General features: G+C 43.6%; 1 protein-coding gene across 1 annotated transcript; it reads right to left on the bottom strand.

Moving 5' to 3' along the window:
• Positions 1–2,279: 2,279 nt before the first annotated feature.
• Positions 2,280–9,285, bottom strand: LOC129845331 (mucin-5AC-like; the record flags this gene model as incomplete). Its single annotated transcript, XM_055913216.1, has 5 exons — positions 2,280–2,416; positions 3,065–3,388; positions 7,781–8,158; positions 8,309–8,674; positions 9,243–9,285. Coding segments are annotated over 5 exons (1,248 nt in total), but the record flags the coding sequence as incomplete, so codon positions are not given.
• Between the last annotated feature and the right edge of the window lie 12,976 nt (positions 9,286–22,261).

Consider the following 22,261-nt stretch of genomic DNA (forward strand, 5'->3'; position numbering starts at 1 on the left):
GTAGGGGCAGCTGCTGTGGTTGAAGTAGATGCTAAAGTTGTAGTAGGAGCTGCAGTTGTCGTGGGAGCTACAGTTGTTATAGGTGTTGCTGTTGTGGTTGTCGTAGGAGCTGAAGTTGTAGTTGTTGTAGAAGGTGCTGCAGTCGTTGTGGTCGTAAGAACAGCAGTTGTTGTTGTAGGAGCTGCACTGGTTGTCGTAGTAGGTTCTGGAGTTGTAGTGGTCGTAGGAGCAGCAGTTGTTGTAGGTAGGGCTGCAGTGGTTGTCGTAGGGGCAGCTGCTGTGGTTGAAGTAGATACTAAAGTTGTTGTAGGAGCTGCAGTTGTCGTGGGAGCTACAGTTGTTGTATGTGTTGTGGTTGTCGTAAGAGCTGAAGTTGTAGTTGTTGTAGAAGGTGCTGCAGTCGTTGTGGTCGTAAGAACAGCAGTTGTTGTAGTAGGAGCTGCACTGGTTGTCGTAGTAGGTTCTGGAGTTGTAGTGGTCGTAGGAGCAGCAGTTGTTGTAGTTAGGGCTGCAGTGGTTGTCGTAGGGGCAGCTCCTGTGGTTGAAGTAGATGCTAAAGTTGTAGTAGGAGCTGCAGTTGTCGTGGGAGCTACAGTTGTTATAGGTGTTGCTGTTGTGGTTGTCGTAGGAGCTGAAGTTGTAGTTGTTGTAGAAGGTGCTGCAGTCGTTGTGGTCGTAAGAACAGCAGTTGTTGTAGTAGGAGCTGCACTGGTTGTCGTAGTAGGTTCTGGAGTTTTAGTGGTCGTAGGAGCAGCAGTTGTTGTAGTTATGGCTGCAGTGGTTGTCGTAGGGGCAGCTGCTGTGGTTGAAGTAGATGCTAAAGTTGTAGGAGCTGCATTTGTCGTGGGAGCTACAGTTGTTGTAGGTGTTGCTGTTGTGGTTGTCGTAGGAGCTGAAGTTGTAGTTGTTGTAGAAGGTGCTGCAGTAGTTGTGGTCGTAAGAACAGCAGTTGTTGTAGTAGGAGCTGCAATGGTTGTCGTAGTAGGTTCTGGAGTTGTAGTGGTCGTAGGAGCAGCAGTTGTTGTAGTTAGGGCTGCAGTGGTTGTCGTAGGGGCAGCTGCTGTGGTTGAAGTAGATGCTAAAGTTGTAGTAGGAGCTGCAGTTGTCGTGGGAGCTACAGTTGTTGTAGGTGTTGTGGTTGTCGTAAGAGCTGAAGTTGTAGTTGTTGTAGAAGGTGCTGCAGTCGTTGTGGTCGTAAGAACAGCAGTTGTTGTAGTAGGAGCAGCAGTGGTTGTCGTAGTAGGTTCTGGAGTTGTAGTGGTCGTACGAGCAGCAGTTGTTGTAGGTAGGGCTGCAGTGGTTGTCGTAAGGGCAGCTGCTGTGGTTGAAGTAGATGCTAAAGTTGTTGTAGGAGCTGCAGTTGTCGTGGGAGCTACAGTTGTTGTAGGTGTTGTGGTTGTCGTAGGAGCTGAAATTGTAGTTGTTGTAGAAGGTGCTGCAGTCGTTGTGGTCGTAAGAACAGCAGTTGTTGTAGTAGGAGCAGCAGTGGTTGACGTAGTAGGTTCTGGAGTTGTAGTGGTCGAAGGAGCAGCAGTTGTTGTAGTTAGGGCTAAAGTGGTTGTCGTAGGGGCAGCTGCTGTGGTTGAGGTAGATGCTAAAGCTGTTATAGGAGCTGCAGTTGTCGTGGGTGCTACAGTTGTTATAGGTGTTGCTGTTGTGGTTGTCGTAGGAGCTGAAGTTGTAGTTGTTGTAGAAGGTGCTGCAGTCGTTGTGGTCGTAAGAACAGCACTTGTTGTAGTAGGAGCTGCACTGGTTGTCGTAGTAGGTTCTGGAGTTTTAGTGGTCGTAGGAGCAGCAGTTGTTGTAGGTAGGGCTGCAGTGGTTGTCGTAGGGGCAGCTGCTGTCGTTGAAGTAGATGCTAAAGTTGTTGTAGGAGCTGCAGTTGTCGTGGGAGCTACAGTTGTTGTAGGTGTTGTGGTTGTCGTAGGAGCTGAAGTTGTAGTTGTTGTAGAAGGTGCTGCAGTCGTTGTGGTCGTAAGAACAGCAGTTGTTGTAGTAGGAGCTGCACTGGTTGTCGTAGTAGGTTCTGGAGTTGTAGTGGTCGTAGGAGCAGCAGTTGTTGTAGTTAGGGCTGCAGTTGTTGTTGTAGGGGCAGCTGCTGTGGTTGAGGTAGATGCTAAAGCTGTTATAGGAGCTGCAGTTGTCGTGGGAGCTACAGTTGTTATAGGTGTTGCTGTTGTGGTTGTCGTAGGAGCTGAAGTTGTAGTTGTTGTAGAAGGTGCTGCAGTCGTTGTGGTCGTAAGAACAGCAGTTGTTGTAGTAGGAGCTGCACTGGTTGTCGTAGTATGTTCTGGAGTTGTAGTGGTCGTAGGAGCAGCAGTTGTTGTAGTTAGGGCTGCAGTGGTTGTCGTAGGGGCAGCTGCTGTGGTTGAAGTAGATGCTAAAGTTGTAGTAGGAGCTGCAGTTGTCGTGGGAGCTACAGTTGTTATAGGTGTTGCTGTTGTGGTTGTCGTAGGAGCTGAAGTTGTAGTTGTTGTAGAAGGTGCTGCAGTCGTTGTGGTCGTAAGAACAGCAGTTGTTGTAGTAGGAGCTGCACTGGTTGTCGTAGTAGGTTCTTGAGTTGTAGTGGTCGTAGGAGCAGCAGTTGCTGTAGTTAGGGCTGCAGTGGTTGTCGTAGGGGAAGCTGCTGTGGTTGAAGTAGATGCTAAAGTTGTAGTAGGAGCTGCAGTTGTCGTGGGAGCTACAGTTGTTATGGGTGTTGCTGTTGTGGTTGTCGTAGGAGCTGAAGTTGTAGTTGTTGTAGAAGGTGCTGCAGTCGTTGTGGTCGTAAGAACAGCAGTTGTTGTAGTAGGAGCTGCACTGGTTGTCGTAGTAGGTTCTTGAGTTGTAGTGGTCGTAGGAGCAGCAGTTGTTGTAGGTAGGGCTGCAGTGGTTGTCGTAGGGGCAGCTGCTGTCGTTGAAGTAGATGCTAAAGTTGCTGTAGGAGCTGCAGTTGTCGTGGGAGCTACAGTTGTTGTAGGTGTTGCTGTTGTGGTTGTAGTAGGAGCTGAAGTTGTAGTTGTTGTAGAAGGTGCTGCAGTCGTTGTGGTCGTAAGAACAGCAGTTGTTGTAGTAGGAGCTTCACTGGTTGTCGTAGTAGGTTCTGGAGTTGTAGTTGTCGTAGGAGCAGCAGTTGTTGTAGTTAGGGCTGCAGTGGTTGTCGTAGGGGCAGCTGCTGTGGTTGAAGTAGATGCTAAAGTTGTAGGAGCTGCATTTGTCGTGGGAGCTACAGTTGTTGTAGGTGTTGCTGTTGTGGTTGTAGTAGGAGCTGAAGTTGTAGTTGTTGTAGAAGGTGCTGCAGTCGTTGTGGTCGTAAGAACAGCAGTTGTTGTAGTAGGAGCAGCAGTGGTTGTCGTAGTAGGTTCTGGAGTTGTAGTGGTTGTAGGAGCAGATGTTGTTGTAGTTAGGGCTGCAGTGGTTGTCGTAAAGGCAGCTGCTGTGGTTGAAGTAGATGCTGAAGTTGTTGTAGGACCTGCAGTTGTCGTGGGAGCTACAGTTGTTGTAGGTGTTGCTGTTGTGGTTGTCGTAGGAGCTGAAGTTGTAGTTGTTGTAGAAGGTGCGGCAGTCGTTGTGGTCGTAAGAACAGCAGTTGTTGTAGTAGGAGCTGCACTGGTTGTCGTAGTAGGTTCTGGAGTTGTAGTGGTCGTAGGAGCAGCAGTTGTTGTAGTTAGGGCTGCAGTGGTTGTCGTAGGGGCAGCTGCTGTGGTTGAAGTAGATGCTAAAGTTGTTGTAGGAGCTGCAGTTGTCGTGGGAGCTACAGTTGTTGTAGGTGTTGCTGTTGTGGTTGTCGTAGGAGCTGAAGTTGTAGTTGTTGTAGAAGGTGCTGCAGTAGTTGTGGTCGTAAGAACAGCAGTTGTTGTAGTAGGAGCTGCAATGGTTGTCGTAGTAGGTTCTGGAGTTGTAGTGGTCGTAGGAGCAGCAGTTGTTGTAGTTAGGGCTGCAGTGGTTGTCGTAGGGGCAGCTGCTGTGGTTGAAGTAGATGCTAAAGTTGTAGTAGGAGCTGCAGTTGTCGTGGGAGCTACAGTTGTTATAGGTGTTGCTGTTGTGGTTGTCGTAGGAGCTGAAGTTGTAGTTGTTGTAGAAGGTGCTGCAGTCGTTGTGGTCGTAAGAACAGCAGTTGTTGTTGTAGGAGCTGCACTGGTTGTCGTAGTAGGTTCTGGAGTTGTAGTGGTCGTAGGAGCAGCAGTTGTTGTAGGTAGGGCTGCAGTGGTTGTCGTAGGGGCAGCTGCTGTGGTTGAAGTAGATACTAAAGTTGTTGTAGGAGCTGCAGTTGTCGTGGGAGCTACAGTTGTTGTATGTGTTGTGGTTGTCGTAAGAGCTGAAGTTGTAGTTGTTGTAGAAGGTGCTGCAGTCGTTGTGGTCGTAAGAACAGCAGTTGTTGTAGTAGGAGCTGCACTGGTTGTCGTAGTAGGTTCTGGAGTTGTAGTGGTCGTAGGAGCAGCAGTTGTTGTAGTTAGGGCTGCAGTGGTTGTCGTAGGGGCAGCTCCTGTGGTTGAAGTAGATGCTAAAGTTGTAGTAGGAGCTGCAGTTGTCGTGGGAGCTACAGTTGTTATAGGTGTTGCTGTTGTGGTTGTCGTAGGAGCTGAAGTTGTAGTTGTTGTAGAAGGTGCTGCAGTCGTTGTGGTCGTAAGAACAGCAGTTGTTGTAGTAGGAGCTGCACTGGTTGTCGTAGTAGGTTCTGGAGTTTTAGTGGTCGTAGGAGCAGCAGTTGTTGTAGTTATGGCTGCAGTGGTTGTCGTAGGGGCAGCTGCTGTGGTTGAAGTAGATGCTAAAGTTGTAGGAGCTGCATTTGTCGTGGGAGCTACAGTTGTTGTAGGTGTTGCTGTTGTGGTTGTCGTAGGAGCTGAAGTTGTAGTTGTTGTAGAAGGTGCTGCAGTAGTTGTGGTCGTAAGAACAGCAGTTGTTGTAGTAGGAGCTGCAATGGTTGTCGTAGTAGGTTCTGGAGTTGTAGTGGTCGTAGGAGCAGCAGTTGTTGTAGTTAGGGCTGCAGTGGTTGTCGTAGGGGCAGCTGCTGTGGTTGAAGTAGATGCTAAAGTTGTAGTAGGAGCTGCAGTTGTCGTGGGAGCTACAGTTGTTGTAGGTGTTGTGGTTGTCGTAGGAGCTGAAATTGTAGTTGTTGTAGAAGGTGCTGCAGTCGTTGTGGTCGTAAGAACAGCAGTTGTTGTAGTAGGAGCAGCAGTGGTTGACGTAGTAGGTTCTGGAGTTGTAGTGGTCGAAGGAGCAGCAGTTGTTGTAGTTAGGGCTAAAGTGGTTGTCGTAGGGGCAGCTGCTGTGGTTGAGGTAGATGCTAAAGCTGTTATAGGAGCTGCAGTTGTCGTGGGTGCTACAGTTGTTATAGGTGTTGCTGTTGTGGTTGTCGTAGGAGCTGAAGTTGTAGTTGTTGTAGAAGGTGCTGCAGTCGTTGTGGTCGTAAGAACAGCACTTGTTGTAGTAGGAGCTGCACTGGTTGTCGTAGTAGGTTCTGGAGTTTTAGTGGTCGTAGGAGCAGCAGTTGTTGTAGGTAGGGCTGCAGTGGTTGTCGTAGGGGCAGCTGCTGTCGTTGAAGTAGATGCTAAAGTTGTTGTAGGAGCTGCAGTTGTCGTGGGAGCTACAGTTGTTGTAGGTGTTGTGGTTGTCGTAGGAGCTGAAGTTGTAGTTGTTGTAGAAGGTGCTGCAGTCGTTGTGGTCGTAAGAACAGCAGTTGTTGTAGTAGGAGCTGCACTGGTTGTCGTAGTAGGTTCTGGAGTTGTAGTGGTCGTAGGAGCAGCAGTTGTTGTAGTTAGGGCTGCAGTTGTTGTTGTAGGGGCAGCTGCTGTGGTTGAGGTAGATGCTAAAGCTGTTATAGGAGCTGCAGTTGTCGTGGGAGCTACAGTTGTTATAGGTGTTGCTGTTGTGGTTGTCGTAGGAGCTGAAGTTGTAGTTGTTGTAGAAGGTGCTGCAGTCGTTGTGGTCGTAAGAACAGCAGTTGTTGTAGTAGGAGCTGCACTGGTTGTCGTAGTATGTTCTGGAGTTGTAGTGGTCGTAGGAGCAGCAGTTGTTGTAGTTAGGGCTGCAGTGGTTGTCGTAGGGGCAGCTGCTGTGGTTGAAGTAGATGCTAAAGTTGTAGTAGGAGCTGCAGTTGTCGTGGGAGCTACAGTTGTTATAGGTGTTGCTGTTGTGGTTGTCGTAGGAGCTGAAGTTGTAGTTGTTGTAGAAGGTGCTGCAGTCGTTGTGGTCGTAAGAACAGCAGTTGTTGTAGTAGGAGCTGCACTGGTTGTCGTAGTAGGTTCTTGAGTTGTAGTGGTCGTAGGAGCAGCAGTTGCTGTAGTTAGGGCTGCAGTGGTTGTCGTAGGGGAAGCTGCTGTGGTTGAAGTAGATGCTAAAGTTGTAGTAGGAGCTGCAGTTGTCGTGGGAGCTACAGTTGTTATGGGTGTTGCTGTTGTGGTTGTCGTAGGAGCTGAAGTTGTAGTTGTTGTAGAAGGTGCTGCAGTCGTTGTGGTCGTAAGAACAGCAGTTGTTGTAGTAGGAGCTGCAATGGTTGTCGTAGTAGGTTCTGGAGTTGTAGTGGTCGTAGGAGCAGCAGTTGTTGTAGTTAGGGCTGCAGTGGTTGTCGTAGGGGCAGCTGCTGTGGTTGAAGTAGATGCTAAAGTTGTAGTAGGAGCTGCAGTTGTCGTGGGAGCTACAGTTGTTGTAGGTGTTGTGGTTGTCGTAGGAGCTGAAATTGTAGTTGTTGTAGAAGGTGCTGCAGTCGTTGTGGTCGTAAGAACAGCAGTTGTTGTAGTAGGAGCAGCAGTGGTTGACGTAGTAGGTTCTGGAGTTGTAGTGGTCGAAGGAGCAGCAGTTGTTGTAGTTAGGGCTAAAGTGGTTGTCGTAGGGGCAGCTGCTGTGGTTGAGGTAGATGCTAAAGCTGTTATAGGAGCTGCAGTTGTCGTGGGTGCTACAGTTGTTATAGGTGTTGCTGTTGTGGTTGTCGTAGGAGCTGAAGTTGTAGTTGTTGTAGAAGGTGCTGCAGTCGTTGTGGTCGTAAGAACAGCACTTGTTGTAGTAGGAGCTGCACTGGTTGTCGTAGTAGGTTCTGGAGTTTTAGTGGTCGTAGGAGCAGCAGTTGTTGTAGGTAGGGCTGCAGTGGTTGTCGTAGGGGCAGCTGCTGTCGTTGAAGTAGATGCTAAAGTTGTTGTAGGAGCTGCAGTTGTCGTGGGAGCTACAGTTGTTGTAGGTGTTGTGGTTGTCGTAGGAGCTGAAGTTGTAGTTGTTGTAGAAGGTGCTGCAGTCGTTGTGGTCGTAAGAACAGCAGTTGTTGTAGTAGGAGCTGCACTGGTTGTCGTAGTAGGTTCTGGAGTTGTAGTGGTCGTAGGAGCAGCAGTTGTTGTAGTTAGGGCTGCAGTTGTTGTTGTAGGGGCAGCTGCTGTGGTTGAGGTAGATGCTAAAGCTGTTATAGGAGCTGCAGTTGTCGTGGGAGCTACAGTTGTTATAGGTGTTGCTGTTGTGGTTGTCGTAGGAGCTGAAGTTGTAGTTGTTGTAGAAGGTGCTGCAGTCGTTGTGGTCGTAAGAACAGCAGTTGTTGTAGTAGGAGCTGCACTGGTTGTCGTAGTATGTTCTGGAGTTGTAGTGGTCGTAGGAGCAGCAGTTGTTGTAGTTAGGGCTGCAGTGGTTGTCGTAGGGGCAGCTGCTGTGGTTGAAGTAGATGCTAAAGTTGTAGTAGGAGCTGCAGTTGTCGTGGGAGCTACAGTTGTTATAGGTGTTGCTGTTGTGGTTGTCGTAGGAGCTGAAGTTGTAGTTGTTGTAGAAGGTGCTGCAGTCGTTGTGGTCGTAAGAACAGCAGTTGTTGTAGTAGGAGCTGCACTGGTTGTCGTAGTAGGTTCTTGAGTTGTAGTGGTCGTAGGAGCAGCAGTTGCTGTAGTTAGGGCTGCAGTGGTTGTCGTAGGGGAAGCTGCTGTGGTTGAAGTAGATGCTAAAGTTGTAGTAGGAGCTGCAGTTGTCGTGGGAGCTACAGTTGTTATGGGTGTTGCTGTTGTGGTTGTCGTAGGAGCTGAAGTTGTAGTTGTTGTAGAAGGTGCTGCAGTCGTTGTGGTCGTAAGAACAGCAGTTGTTGTAGTAGGAGCTGCACTGGTTGTCGTAGTAGGTTCTGGAGTTGTAGTGGTCGTAGGAGCAGCAGTTGTTGTAGTTAGGGCTGCAGTTGTTGTCGTAGGGGCAGCTGTTGTGGTTGAGGTAGATGCTAAAGCTGTTATAGGAGCTGCAGTTGTTGTGGGAGCTACAGTTGTTATAGGTGTTGCTGTTGTGGTTGTCGTAGGAGCTGAAGTTGTAGTTGTTGTAGAAGGTGCTGCAGTCGTTGTGGTCGTAAGAACAGCAGTTGTTGTAGTAGGAGCTGCACTGGTTGTCGTAGTATGTTCTGGAGTTGTAGTGGTCGTAGGAGCAGCAGTTGTTGTAGGTAGGGCTGCAGTGGTTGTCGTAGGGGCAGCTGCTGTCGTTGAAGTAGATGCTAAAGTTGCTGTAGTAGCTGCAGTTGTCGTGGGAGCTACAGTTGTTGTAGGTGTTGTGGTTGTCGTAGGAGCTGAAGTTGTAGTTGTTGTAGAAGGTGCTGCAGTCGTTGTGGTCGTAAGAACAGCAGTTGTTGTAGTAGGAGCTGCACTGGTTGTCGTAGTAGGTTCTGGAGTTGTAGTGGTCGTAGGAGCAGCAGTTGTTGTAGTTAGGGCTGCAGTTGTTGTCGTAGGGGCAGCTGTTGTGGTTGAGGTAGATGCTAAAGCTGTTATAGGAGCTGCAGTTGTTGTGGGAGCTACAGTTGTTATAGGTGTTGCTGTTGTGGTTGTCGTAGGAGCTGAAGTTGTAGTTGTTGTAGAAGGTGCTGCAGTCGTTGTGGTCGTAAGAACAGCAGTTGTTGTAGTAGGAGCTGCACTGGTTGTCGTAGTACGTTCTGGAGTTGTAGTGGTCGTAGGAGCAGCAGTTGTTGTAGTTAGGGCTGCAGTGGTTGTCGTAGGGGCAGCTGCTGTGGTTGAAATAGATGCTAAAGTTGTTGTAGGAGCTGCAGTTGTCGTGGGAGCTACAGTTGTTGTAGGTGTTGCTGTTGTGGTTGTCGTAGGAGCTGAAGTTGTAGTTGTTGTAGAAGGTGCTGCAGTCGTTGTGGTCGTAAGAACAGCAGTTGTTGTAGTAGGAGCTGCACTGGTTGTCGTAGTAGGTTCTTGAGTTGTAGTGGTCGTAGGAGCAGCAGTTGTTGTAGGTAGGGCTGCAGTGGTTGTCGTAGGGGCAGCTGCTGTGGTTGAAGTAGCTGCTAAAGTTGTTGTAGGAGCTGCAGTTGTCGTGGGAGCTACAGTTGTTGTAGGTGTTGTGGTTGTCATAGGAGCTGAAGTTGTAGTTGTTGTAGAAGGTGCTGCAGTCGTTGTGGTCGTAAGAACAGCAGTTGTTGTAGTAGGAGCTGCACTGGTTGTCGTAGTAGGTTCTGGAGTTGTAGTGGTCGTAGGAGCAGCAGTTGTTGTAGTTAGGGCTGCAGTTGTTGTCGTAGGGGCAGCTGCTGTGGTTGAGGTAGATTCTAAAGCTGTTATAGGAGCTGCAGTTGTCGTGGGAGCTACAGTTGTTATAGGTGTTGCTGTTGTGGTTGTCGTAGGAGCTGAAGTTGTAGTTGTTGTAGAAGGTGCTGCAGTCGTTGTGGTCGTAAGAACAGCAGTTGTTGTAGTAGGAGCTGCACTGGTTGTCGTAGTAGGTTCTGGAGTTGTAGTTGTCGTAGGAGCAGCAGTTGTTGTAGTTAGGGCTGCAGTGGTTGTCGTAGGGGCAGCTGCTGTGGTTGAAGTAGATGCTAAAGTTGTTGTAGGAGCTGCAGTTGTCGTGGGAGCTACAGTTGTTGTAGGTGTTGCTGTTGTGGTTGTTTTAGGAGCTGAAGTTGTAGTTGTTGTAGAAGGTGCTGCAGTAGTTGTGGTCGTAAGAACAGCAGTTGTTGTAGTAGGAGCTGCACTGGTTGTCGTAGTAGGTTCTGGAGTTGTAGTGGTCGTAGGAGCAGCAGTTGTTGTAGTTAGGGCTGCAGTGGTTGTCGTAGGGGCAGCTGCTGTGGTTGAAGTAGATGCTAAAGTTGTAGTAGGAGCTGCAGTTGTCGTGGGAGCTACAGTTGTTATAGGTGTTGCTGTTGTGGTTGTCGTAGGAGCTGAAGTTGTAGTTGTTGTAGAAGGTGCTGCAGTCGTTATGGTCGTAAGAACAGCAGTTGTTGTAGTAGGAGCTGCACTGGTTGTCGTAGTAGGTTCTGGAGTTGTAGTTGTCGTAGGAGCAGCAGTTGTTGTAGTTAGGGCTGCAGTGGTTGTCGTAGGGGCAGCTGCTGTGGTTGAAGTAGATGCTAAAGTTGTAGTAGCTGCATTTGTCGTGGGAGATACAGTTGTTGTAGGTGTTGCTGTTGTTGTTGTAGTAGGAGCTGAAGTTGTAGTTGTTGTAGAAGGTGCTGCAGTCGTTGTGGTCGTAAGAACAGCAGTTGTTGTAGTAGGAGCAGCAGTGGTTGTCGTAGTAGGTTCTGGAGTTGTAGTGGTTGTAGGAGCAGATGTTGTTGTAGTTAGGGCTGCAGTGCTTGTCGTAAAGGCAGCTGCTGTGGTTGAAGTAGATGCTGAAGTTGTTGTAGGACCTGCAGTTGTCGTGGGAGCTACAGTTGTTGTAGGTGTTGCTGTTGTGGTTGTCGTAGGAGCTGAAGTTGTAGTTGTTGTAGAAGATGCTGCAGTCGTTGTGGTCGTAAGAACAGCAGTTGTTGTAGTAGGAGCTGCACTGGTTGTCGTAGTAGGTTCTGGAGTTGTAGTGGTCGTAGGAGCAGCAGTTGTTGTAGTTAGGGCTGCAGTGGTTGTCGTAGGGGCAGCTGCTGTGGTTGAAGTAGATGCTAAAGTTGTAGTAGGAGTTGCAGTTGTCGTGGGAGCTACAGTTGTTATAGGTGTTGCTGTTGTGGTTGTCGTAGGAGCTGAAGTTGTAGTTGTTGTAGAAGGTGCTGCAGTCGTTGTGGTCGTAAGAACAGCAGTTGTTGTAGGTAGGGCTGCAGTGGTTGTCGTAGGGGCAGCTGCTGTGGTTGAAGTAGATGCTAAAGTTGTTATAGGAGCTGCAGTTGTCGTGGGAGCTACTGTTGTTGTAGGTGTTGTGGTTGTCGTAGGAGCTGAAGTTGTAGTTGTTGTAGAAGGTGCTGCAGTCGTTGTGGTCGTAAGAACAGCAGTTGTTGTAGTAGGAGCTGCACTGGTTGTCGTAGTAGGTTCTGGAGTTGTAGTGGTCGTAGGAGCAGCAGTTGTTGTAGTTAGGGCTGCAGTGGTTGTCGTAGGGGCAGCTGCTGTGGTTGAAGTAGATGCTAAAGTTGTAGTAGGAGCTGCAGTTGTCGTGGGAGCTACAGTTGTTATAGGTGTTGCTGTTGTGGTTGTCGTAGGAGCTGAAGTTGTAGTTGTTGTAGAAGGTGCTGCAGTCGTTGTGGTTGTAAGAACAGCAGTTGTTGTAGTAGGAGCTGCACTGGTTGTCGTAGTAGGTTCTGGAGTTGTAGTTGTCTTAGGAGCAGCAGTTGTTGTAGTTAGGGCTGCAGTGGTTGTCGTAGGGGCAGCTGCTGTGGTTGAAGTAGATGCTAAAGTTATAGTAGCTGCATTTGTCGTGGGAGCTACAGTTGTTGTAGGTGTTGCTGTTGTTGTTGTAGTAGGAGCTGAAGTTGTAGTTGTTGTAGAAGGTGCTGCAGTCGTTGTGGTCGTAAGAACAGCAGTTGTTGTAGTAGGAGCAGCAGTGGTTGTCGTAGTAGGTTCTGGAGTTGTAGTGGTTGTAGGAGCAGATGTTGTTGTAGTTAGGGCTGCAGTGCTTGTCGTAAAGGCAGCTGCTGTGGTTGAAGTAGATGCTGAAGTTGTTGTAGGACCTGCAGTTGTCGTGGGAGCTACAGTTGTTGTAGGTGTTGTGGTTGTCGTAGGAGCTGAAGTTGTAGTTGTTGTAGAAGGTGCTGCAGTCGTTGTGGTCGTAAGAACAGCAGTTGTTGTAGTAGGAGCTGCACTGGTTGTCGTAGTAGGTTCTGGAGTTTTAGTGGTCGTAGGAGCAGCAGTTGTTGTAGTTAGGGCTGCAGTGGTTGTCGTACGGGCAGCTGCTGTGGTTGAAGTAGATGCTAAAGTTATAGTAGCTGCATTTGTCGTGGGAGCTACAGTTGTTGTAGGTGTTTCTGTTGTGGTTGTCGTAGGAGCTGAAGTTGTAGTTGTTGTAGAAGGTGCTGCAGTCGTTGTGGTCGTAAGAACAGCAGTTGTTGTAGTAGGAGCAGCAGTGGTTGTCGTAGTAGGTTCTGGAGTTGTAGTGGTTGTAGGAGCAGATGTTGTTGTAGTTAGGGCTGCAGTGCTTGTCGTAAAGGCAGCTGCTGTGGTTGAAGTAGATGCTGAAGTTGTTGTAGGACCTGCAGTTGTCGTGGGAGCTACAGTTGTTGTAGGTGTTGCTGTTGTGGTTGTCGTAGGAGCTGAAGTTGTAGTTGTTGTAGAAGGTGCTGCAGTCGTTGTGGTCGTAAGAACAGCAGTTGTTGTAGTTAGGGCTGCAGTGGTTGTCGTAGGGGCAGCTGCTGTGGTTGAAGTAGATGCTAAAGTTGTTATAGGAGCTGCAGTTGTCGTGGGAGCTACTGTTGTTGTAGGTGTTGTGGTTGTCGTAGGAGCTGAAGTTGTAGTTGTTGTAGAAGGTGCTGCAGTCGTTGTGATCGTAAGAACAGCAGTTGTTGTAGTAGGAGCTGCACTGGTTGTCGTAGTAGGTTCTGGAGTTGTAGTTGTCGTAGGAGCAGCAGTTGTTGTAGTTAGGGCTGCAGTGGTTGTCGTAGGGGCAGCTGCTATGGTTGAAGTAGATGCTAAAGTTGTAGGAGCTGCAGTTGTCGTGGGAGCTACAGTTGTTGTAGGTGTTGCTGTTGTGGTTGTCGTAGGAGCTGAAGTTGTAGTTGTTGTAGAAGGTGCTGCAGTCGTTGTGGTCGTAAGAACAGCAGTTGTTGTAGTAGGAGCTGCACTGGTTGTCGTAGTAGGTTCTGAAGTTGTAGTGGTCGTAGGAGCAGCAGTTGTTGTAGTTGGTTCTGCAGTCGTAGCAGTAGGTTCTGTCGTAGTAGGTTCTGGAGTTGTTGTGGTCAGAGCTTCAGTTGTCGTAGGAGCTGCAGATGTCGTGGGAGCTACAGTGGTAATTGTAGGTGTTTCCTTTGTAGTGTCCGCAGGAGCTACAGTCGTAGTAGGGTCTGTAGTTGTAGTAGTAGTAGGAGCTACATTTGTTGCTGTAGGAGCTACAGTTGTCGTTGTAGGTGCTACTGTTGTAGTGGTCATAGGAGCTACAGTTGTATTAGGAACTGCAGTTGTGGTTGTTGTATTAGGTACTGCAGTTGTAGTTGTCGTTGGAGCTGCAGTTGTCGTTGGAGCTGCAGTTGTCGTTGGAGCTGCAGTTGTTGCCGTAGGAGCTGCAGTTGTTGTTGTCGTAATAAGATCTGCAGTTGTAGGAATTGCAGTTGTGGAAGGAACTCCATGGATAATCCAACATAAGAACACTGTGGTTTGTGAGATGAAAGGTTAAATTGTTTATTGCGCACAATATCAATATTTCCAAGTTTACTCTTCATCTGGAAGGTGCAGTTTTTAAATATTCTGCTCATTTTCATATAGAATAAATAATTATAATTTGTAGCCACACTCCTTATATTTTTCAGAAAATAAATAATGATGTGAAAATGTAAAAATAAAGAGTAAATGATTGTTAAGGATATTACCTACAATAACTTAAGAAAGTATTCATACCCCTTGACTTATTGCAAATTTTGTTGAGTTACAGCCTGAATTCAAAATGTATTACAAATATATCTTGCCCATCTACACACAATAAGCCATAATGACAAAGTGAAAACATGTTAAGAACATTTTTGCAAATGTATTGAAAATAAAACACAGAAATATCTCATTTACATAAGTGTTCACAACCGAGTCAATACTTTGTAGAAACACCTTTTGTTAGTCTAAGAGCTTTCCACACCTGGATTGTGCAACATTTGCTCATTATTCTTTTCAAAATTCTTCAAGCTGTGTCAAATCGGTTGTTGATCATTGCTAGACAACCATTTACATAGATTTTCAAGTAGATTCAAGTCAAAACTGGAACATTCACACTGTCTTCTTGATTATGAACTCCAGTGTAGATGTGGCCTTCCTTTTTAGGTTATTGTCCTGATGAAAGCTGAATTCATCTCCCAGTGTCTGGTGGAAAGCAGACTCCTCTAGGATCCTCCTCTAGGATTTCGCCTGCGCTTAGCTCCATTCCAGTTATTTTTTATCCTTATAAACTCCCCAGTCCAGATTATAAACATACCCATAACATTATGCATCTACCACTATGATTGAAAATAAGGAGTGGTACTCAGTAATGTGTTGTATTGGATTTGCTCCAAACATAACACTTCGTATTCAGAACAAAAAGTGAATTGCATATTCTGTATAGGTTTCTGTCTTTTCACTCTGTCAATTAGGTTAGTATTGTGGATTAATTACAATATTGTTGATCCATCCTCAGTTTTCTCCTATCAGAGCCATTAAACTGTTTCAAAGTTACCATTGGCCTGATGGTGAAATCCCTGAGTTTTCCTTCCTCTCCGGCAACTTAATTAGGAAGGATGCCTGTGTCTTTGTAGTGACTGGGTGTATTGATACACCTGGTCTTTGTGGTTGAATCTGTGTTCGAAATTCACTGCTTGAGAACTTACAGATAATTGTATGTGTGAGGTACAGAGATGACTTAGTCACTCAAAAATAATGTTAAACACTATTATTGCACACAGAGTGAGTCCTTGCAACTTGTTATGTGACTTGTAAATAAAAAAAATCCTCCTGAACTTATTTAGGCTTGACATAGCGAAAGGGGTTGAATAATTATGAACTCGATATTTCAGCTTTTCATTTTTTATTAATTTGTTTAAAAAATAAATAAAAACATGACTCCACTTTGACATTATCGTGTATTGAGTGTAGGCCAGTGACATAAAAATCCAAATTTAATCCATTCTAAATTCAGGCTGGAATTCAACAACATATGGAAAAAGCGAAAGGGTGTGAATACTTTCTGAAGGCACTGTATAATACCTTACTGAGATTAACACACTTGAGTTGTATTTTTTGTTTGTTTATAAGATATCACATTTTTCATTACTGTAAGTAGTGTGTTAATATAATTGAAGTAATATGGAGCAGTGTGATTATGTTTACCTCTTATCATTTAGTAATTTCCCTTTAAATATGTATCTATTTAATCGAGGTGTGACACTTGACAGTAGATTAGGCAACATTTAAAATTTCCCACACTAAATGTCAAAATAGACACATATTTTGAAAAAAATCATATGCATTGTAACATCATATGCAAAAAAAAAATACATCATTGCTCATTAGTATAATTACATTTTATGTCATCATCCTGCCTTTTTAATCATTTATATTTTGATTTCGGATTAATACACTAGTTGACATGAAGTTAGCATTTAGTTAAACATTAGTTGGAAACATGACTACAGAATGAAATTCAGTGTACTACATACCCATGGTGAAAGTAGCTGTCACTTTCTGTGCCTTCATTTTGAACCCAGTTGATGCAGTTGTTTTCTGAACAGAAAGAAAAATATACATTTTATTGACTGTTCTTATGAACCACTATTAATGTGCAATGGTGGACTCCATTCAAGTTAAACTTAATGTGTAACTTGGTAAGGAAACGTGTGCACTTGAACTCATTTAGGTGTGCCAGATCAAGAGGTATAAAGATCTCAAAAGGTTTTCTATCATTTTTGTATAGTAGGCTGCTGTAAAAATTGATTTATACACCCTAGTGAAATTTTATAGGAAAATCTAAATTTGTGTTGTATTTTTTCTATGAGAAATCTGCCTTTTATTGCAGCACGTCAATCATCTTACTTCATAAAGGAAGAAAAGTAATTTCAGTTTTCAAACAGTCTACCAGCACTTCACTCTGAAACCAATACATATTCTGATACAGTAATTGCTGAAGTTCATCAAAAGTGGAGTGTTTTCCCAAATATAACACATAATACATCAAATAATACAGTAAAATCTACATTAGGGTTGTATTTTGTCAAGAGAAATCAACCTTTTACTGCTTAAAAAAACATATGTATTTAAACTTGGCTATCATGAAGCTCATAAATCCAATGTCTATATTCTTCAAAAGGAAAGGTGGTAGATTTAGATGGGAGACATGTTTGTGTCATTCATTATGACAGCACAGGACTTGGCTACATGTTATTGTATTCGTATAAAGAAGACAGGAGGATAAATAATTATGCTTAATATCCTCTCACACATAACAATACTGTAAGCTTACTTATTTATTTTGAAAGGAATCCACATCCATCCATTATACTGATGAATGTATATCACTTAAATCATGTAACCGTTACTTCATAAAAGAGGAAAAGTTTCCAAACGGTCTGCCAGAAATTCTGAATCCTATATATATTCTGTGACAGTAATAGTTGTCGTTCATCAAAAGTGGATGGGTTTTCATATATAACACATACATAATACTCATCATCTTCATAGTTTCAATGTTTTTTATTTACATTATCCATTTAGGACTTGTATCCTTTCTTAAAAGCCCATTTTGGGTTTCTCTTCCTCATGTGACATACCTTGTGTTATATTTTCTATTACATTTTTTTACTGTGTGCAAATAAAATATGTTAACAAATCAAAGCTTTTCCATGTATAGATTACATTATACAGTAAAGGTCATTACTTACCTACAGAAAACACTTTACTGCCAGTCTCCTTATTTCTGTAATTTCTCCAAATATCAATTGAGGAAGGAATTGGTCAATGACAATAAACAATCACAATATCTAGCTTCTATCCGCTCTAAAATGTTATTGTCCGTGTAGTTGTGTTTGCCATTTCAAGCTTACAATTGAACTGTTCATTTGTATACTGTCATGCCAATGTATTTCTTGTGTCTATTTATATTACTCTCGGGCTGTTATGATGCCACAAATTCTTCACCTTTCAAGTGACGTAAATATTTTGGGAGGCACAAAATATAAGATAAAGATTATGAAAAAAGGGAGGGACAATGGATGGGCGGGTGAATGCATGTGAAAGGTCTTGTGGATAATACTGTTATTGTTTTTCCCAAGATACTGACGTGGTATTGAAAACTGGTCAGGTGAAAGAAAACTGGTTAGGTGTTCTGACAAAAAAATGTGGGAGGGACAAAAGATATGAAAAAGGGTGGAACAAAATATGGGCAGGTGAATCGGTTTACGAGTATAATAACAATTTCGTTTTCCCCAATTACTGACCTTATTGTATTGAAAACTGGTCAGGCACAATTACAATTTTTCAACGTTTTCTATAGTAAAAAACATACTTTTATTTAGTCAGTGGCCTAAGGTTATAATTCAGCCTTTTTTCTATTTAACAGTCCTACACTCACACACCTGCTAATTTGTGTACATATATTATTAACATAACCAAGCTGTTTCTTCTAACAGTAGATTCAGTTTATGAATCTCTAACAAAAGAGTTTTTGTAATCAGCTGCTGACTATGACCGAGGGTCACAAGGTCCCCACATGGTGAAGCCAACAATGGAGAAAATCATCTTGGATTTCCAGATTTCAGTTGGACTTCATTAATTGTATTAATAAGAATAATATATTTGTATGACACTTATTCTTCAGATGCTAAAATGATTTAACATTGATTACTTAAACTGAAGGTTGACACCAAAACATGGGTGTGCCTGCTGAAAAGCCTTTTTTTTATTACAATAATTCTGACATTCTGTCTATTATTTTTGTGTGCAAACTACCCTTTATTTTTTGGACTTCACAGATAATATTTTTTGAGAAATTAATATAAATCTTTATCGCGTGGCTGATTTTAAAAAATGTAATAAAACAGTGATTGGGCATAGTTTTTAAATGGACAATCCGGGATTGGTAAATATTAATGATATCATCCATAACAGTCTATGAATTTGAGTGGTTACATTTCCCCAGGACAGGGGACAACCTGGGGTTGTAAGTACTACTACATGGCTATTGAGAGACCATTTTGAGACCGCCACCCTATGTTGAACTCCGAACCAAACATATTGCAGGAACCCCAATTGTAACAATCCACAACAATTTATATTTATCAGATGGGAATTGTACAACCTACTCTTACACTTACTCCTAGCACTATTTGGATATGTGAACTGTGATTTCATGTTTCTAAACATTTACTGTTGTCTTAGGTGTTGCTGTCCACATATTACTAATTCTGTGACTAGCCAAAGCCTTTATAATCATGGTTGATTGAACACTGGTTTGATTTGTTATAATATTACATATCAGAAGATTGCATGTTTATTTAAAGACTTGTATCTCTGCCTGACAAATGCTATAATGATGGTGTTCAAGTAATTGTTTTATTTGTTCTACTGAACATGAAATTACACTACAATAAAGGTAATTCAATATTTTGAAGACTGCCTTGGTCCTCGACATTTTTACCTCATTGTTGGTCATTCCTTGCATCCATGAATGTGAGAGTGGTTGCATTTATCCAGCCTCATTCCCCAGCTGTTTACTACAGTGGTGGGGTGACTGCTTTGTTATATAATAATATACAGTATATAGATAATATTTCTTTTGTTTTTTCTCAAAGATACTGGAGTTTCACCGATCAGGTGAAAGAAAACTGGCTGGTTTTCTGAAGAAAACTTGTGGGAGGGTCAAAAGATAATGTGAAAAGGGAGGGACAAAAGATGGGTAGGTGAATCTCTTTGAGAGTATAATTACAATTGTTAGTTCCCCAGTTACTGACCTTCTTGTATTGAAAACTGGTCAGGTGACAAACATTTTTCAAGATTTTCTATAGGCCAAAACTTGCTTAATTACACTTAATTTACTTAACTTTTGAGCCATTCATTTTATTTAGTCAGTGGTCTAAAGTGATCACTCAGACTTTTTTATTTAACAGTCCTACACTCACATACCTGCCAATTCCAATATATTTGAACTAACATAATGTAGCTGTTTCTTCTAACAGTAGATTCAGTTTATGAATCTCTAACAAAAGAGATGTCAAGGTATTTTGTAATCAGCTGCTAACTATGATTGAGAATCACAATGACCCCACATGGTGAAGCCAACAACGGAGGAAATCATCTTGGATTTCCAGATTTCTAGTTTTATAGTGAGTTGAACTTGTGTTAATAAGAATAATATACACTGTACAAAAATATAAACGCAACATGCAACAATTTCAAATATTTTACTGAGTTACACAGTTCATATTAGGAAATCAGTTCATTGAAATAAAATCATTAGGCCCTAATCTATGGATTTCACATGACTGTGAATACAGATATGCATCTGTTGGCCACAGATACCTTAAAAAAAGGTAGCGGTGTGGATCAGAAAACCAATCAGTATCTGGTGTGACCACCATTTGCCTCATGCAGCGCAATACATCTCCTTCACATAGAGTTGATCAGGCTGTTGCTTGTGGCCTGTGGAATGTTGTCCCACGTCTATTCAATGGCAGTGCGAAGTAGCTGGATACTGACGGGAACTGGAAGACGCTGTCGTACACGACGATCCAGAGCATCCCAAACAGGCTCGATGGGTGACATGTCTGGTGAGTATGCAAACTCTAAAACGATGTTGGAGGTGGCTTAGGGTAGAGAAATTAACATTAAATTCTCTGGAAACATTTCTGGTAGATGTTCCTGCAGTCAGCATGCCAATTGCACACTCCCTCAAAACCTGACATCTGTGGCATTGTGTTGTGTGACAACACTGCATATTTTAGAGTGGCCTTTAATTTTCCCCAGCACAAAGTGCACCTGTGATAATGATCATGCTGTTTAATCAGCTTCTTGATATGCCACACCTGTCAGGTGGATGGATTATCTTGGAGAAGGAGAAATGCTCACTAAAAGGTAAGTAAACAAATTTGTGCACAGAATTTGAGTGAAATAAGCTCCTTGACTTTTTCCACATTTTGTTACGTTAAAGCTTTATTCTAAAATGGATTAAATAAAAAAAATCCTCATCAATCTACACACAATACCTCATAATGACATGGCGAAAACAGTTTTTTAAGTATTCAGACCCTTTGCTATTAGACTCGAAATTGATCATCCTTGAGATGTTTCTACAACTTGATTGGAGTCCACCTGTGATAAATTCAATTGATTGGACATGATTTGGAAAGGCACACACCTGTCTATAAGGTCCCACAGTTGACAGTGCATGTCAGAGCAAAAACCAAGCCATGAGTTCAAATTAATTGTTTGTAGAGCTCCATGACATGATTTAGTCGAGGCACAGATCTGAGGAAGGGTACCAAAACATTTCTGCAGCATTGAAGGTCCCCAAGAACACAGTGTCTTCCATCTTTCTTAAATGGAAGAAGTTTGGAACCACTAAGACTTTTCCTAGAGCTGGCCCAGCCAAACTGAGCAATAAGGGGAGAAGGGCCTTGATCAGGGAGGTGGAAGAACCTTCCAGAAGGACAAGCATCTCTGCAGCACTCCACCAATCAGGCCTTTATGGTAGAGTTGCCAGACGGAAGCCACTCCTCAGTAAAAGGCACATGACAGCCCGCTTGGAGTTTGCCAAAAGACACCTAAAGGACTCTCAGACCATGGGAAACAAGATTATCTGGACTGATGTAACCAGGATTTAACTATTTGGCCTGAATGCCGAGTGTCACCTCTCAAGGAAACCTGGCACCATCCCTACGGTGTAGCATGGTGATGGCAGCATCATGCTGTGGGGATGTTATTCAGCGGCAGGGACTGGGAGACTAGTCAGGATCGAGGGAAAGATGAACAGAGCAAAGTATTTTGGTATTTCATTAGGATCCCCTTTAGCTGTTGCAAAAGCAGCAGCTACTCTTCCTGGGGTCCACACAAAACATGACATAATATAGAACATTAATAGACAAGAACAGGTCAAGGACAGAACTACATAATTTTTTTTATAATGTTAAAAGGCACACATAGCCTACATATCAATACCAATACATACACACTAACTATCGAGGTCAAATAGGGGAGAGGCGTTGTGCCGTGGGTGTTACGTTATCTGTTTTTTAAAAACAGGTTTGCTGTTCACTTGAGTAATATGAGATGGAACAAAGTTCGATGCAATAATGGCTCTTTATAATACTGTACACTTTCTTGAATTTGTTCTGTATTTGGGGACTGTGAAAAGACCACTGGTGGCATGTCTGGTGGGGTAAGTGTGTGTGTCAGAGCTGTGTGCAAGTTGACTATGCAAACAATTTGGGATTAATATTTCTTATAAAAATAAGTGATGTAGTCTGTCTCTCCTTAACTCTTAGACAAGAGAGAATGGCATGCATAGTATTTATATCAGACTTTCTGATTACAATGAAGAGCAAGACTTGTCGCTCTGTTCTGGGCCAGCTGCAGCTGTCACGCCCTGGCCTTATTATTCTTTGTTTTCTTTATTATTTTAGTTAGGTCAGGGTGTGACATGGGGAATGTTTATGTTTTGTTGGTTTTGGGTGTTTATTTGGTAAAGGGGTTATGGGGTGTAGTATATGGTTTTGTGTTGAGTGTAGATGTCTAGCGTTGTCTATGTTGGTTAGTTATCTAGGAGAGTCTATGGTTACCTGAATGAGTTCCCAATTAGAGACAGCTGATTTCGGTTGTCTCTGATTGGGAGCCTTATTTAGGGTAGCCATAGGCTCTCATTGGTTGTGGGTAATTGTCTATGTAGAACGTTTGTAGCCTGTATGTATGTGCACAACGTTTGTAGCTTCACGGTCGTTTTGTTAAAGTGTTTTTGTGTCGTGTTCATCTTCGTGTTGTTAAATAAAAGAAGATGGCTTATTTTCCAACTGCTGCATTTTGGTCCGTCAATCCGCCACACGATCGTGACAGCAGCTTAACTAGGTCTTTCCTTGCAGCACTCGAACACACGACTGGACAATAATCAAGATAAGACAAAACTAGAGCCTGCAGATCTTGCTTTTTGGAGTGTGGTGTCAAAAATGCAGAGCATCTCTTTATTATTGGCAATTCTCTCCCCATATTTACAACCATTGAATCTATATGTTTTGACCATGACAGTTTACAATCTAAATGTAACACCAAGTAATTTAGTCATCTCAACTTGTTCAACAGCCACCCCATTCATTACTAGATTCAGCTGAAGTCTAGAACTTAAGGAATGATTTGTACCAATTACAATTATCTTATTTTTAGAGATGTTCAGCACCAGTTTATTACTGTCCACCCATTCCAAAACAGACTGCAACTCTTTGCTAAGGGTTTCAGTGACTTCATTAGTTGTGGTTTCTGAATGTCATATGGTTGAATCATCAGCATAC

This window comes from Salvelinus fontinalis, unplaced genomic scaffold, assembly GCF_029448725.1.
Source record: "Salvelinus fontinalis isolate EN_2023a unplaced genomic scaffold, ASM2944872v1 scaffold_0280, whole genome shotgun sequence".
In the NCBI taxonomy this organism is placed as follows: domain Eukaryota; kingdom Metazoa; phylum Chordata; class Actinopteri; order Salmoniformes; family Salmonidae; genus Salvelinus; species Salvelinus fontinalis.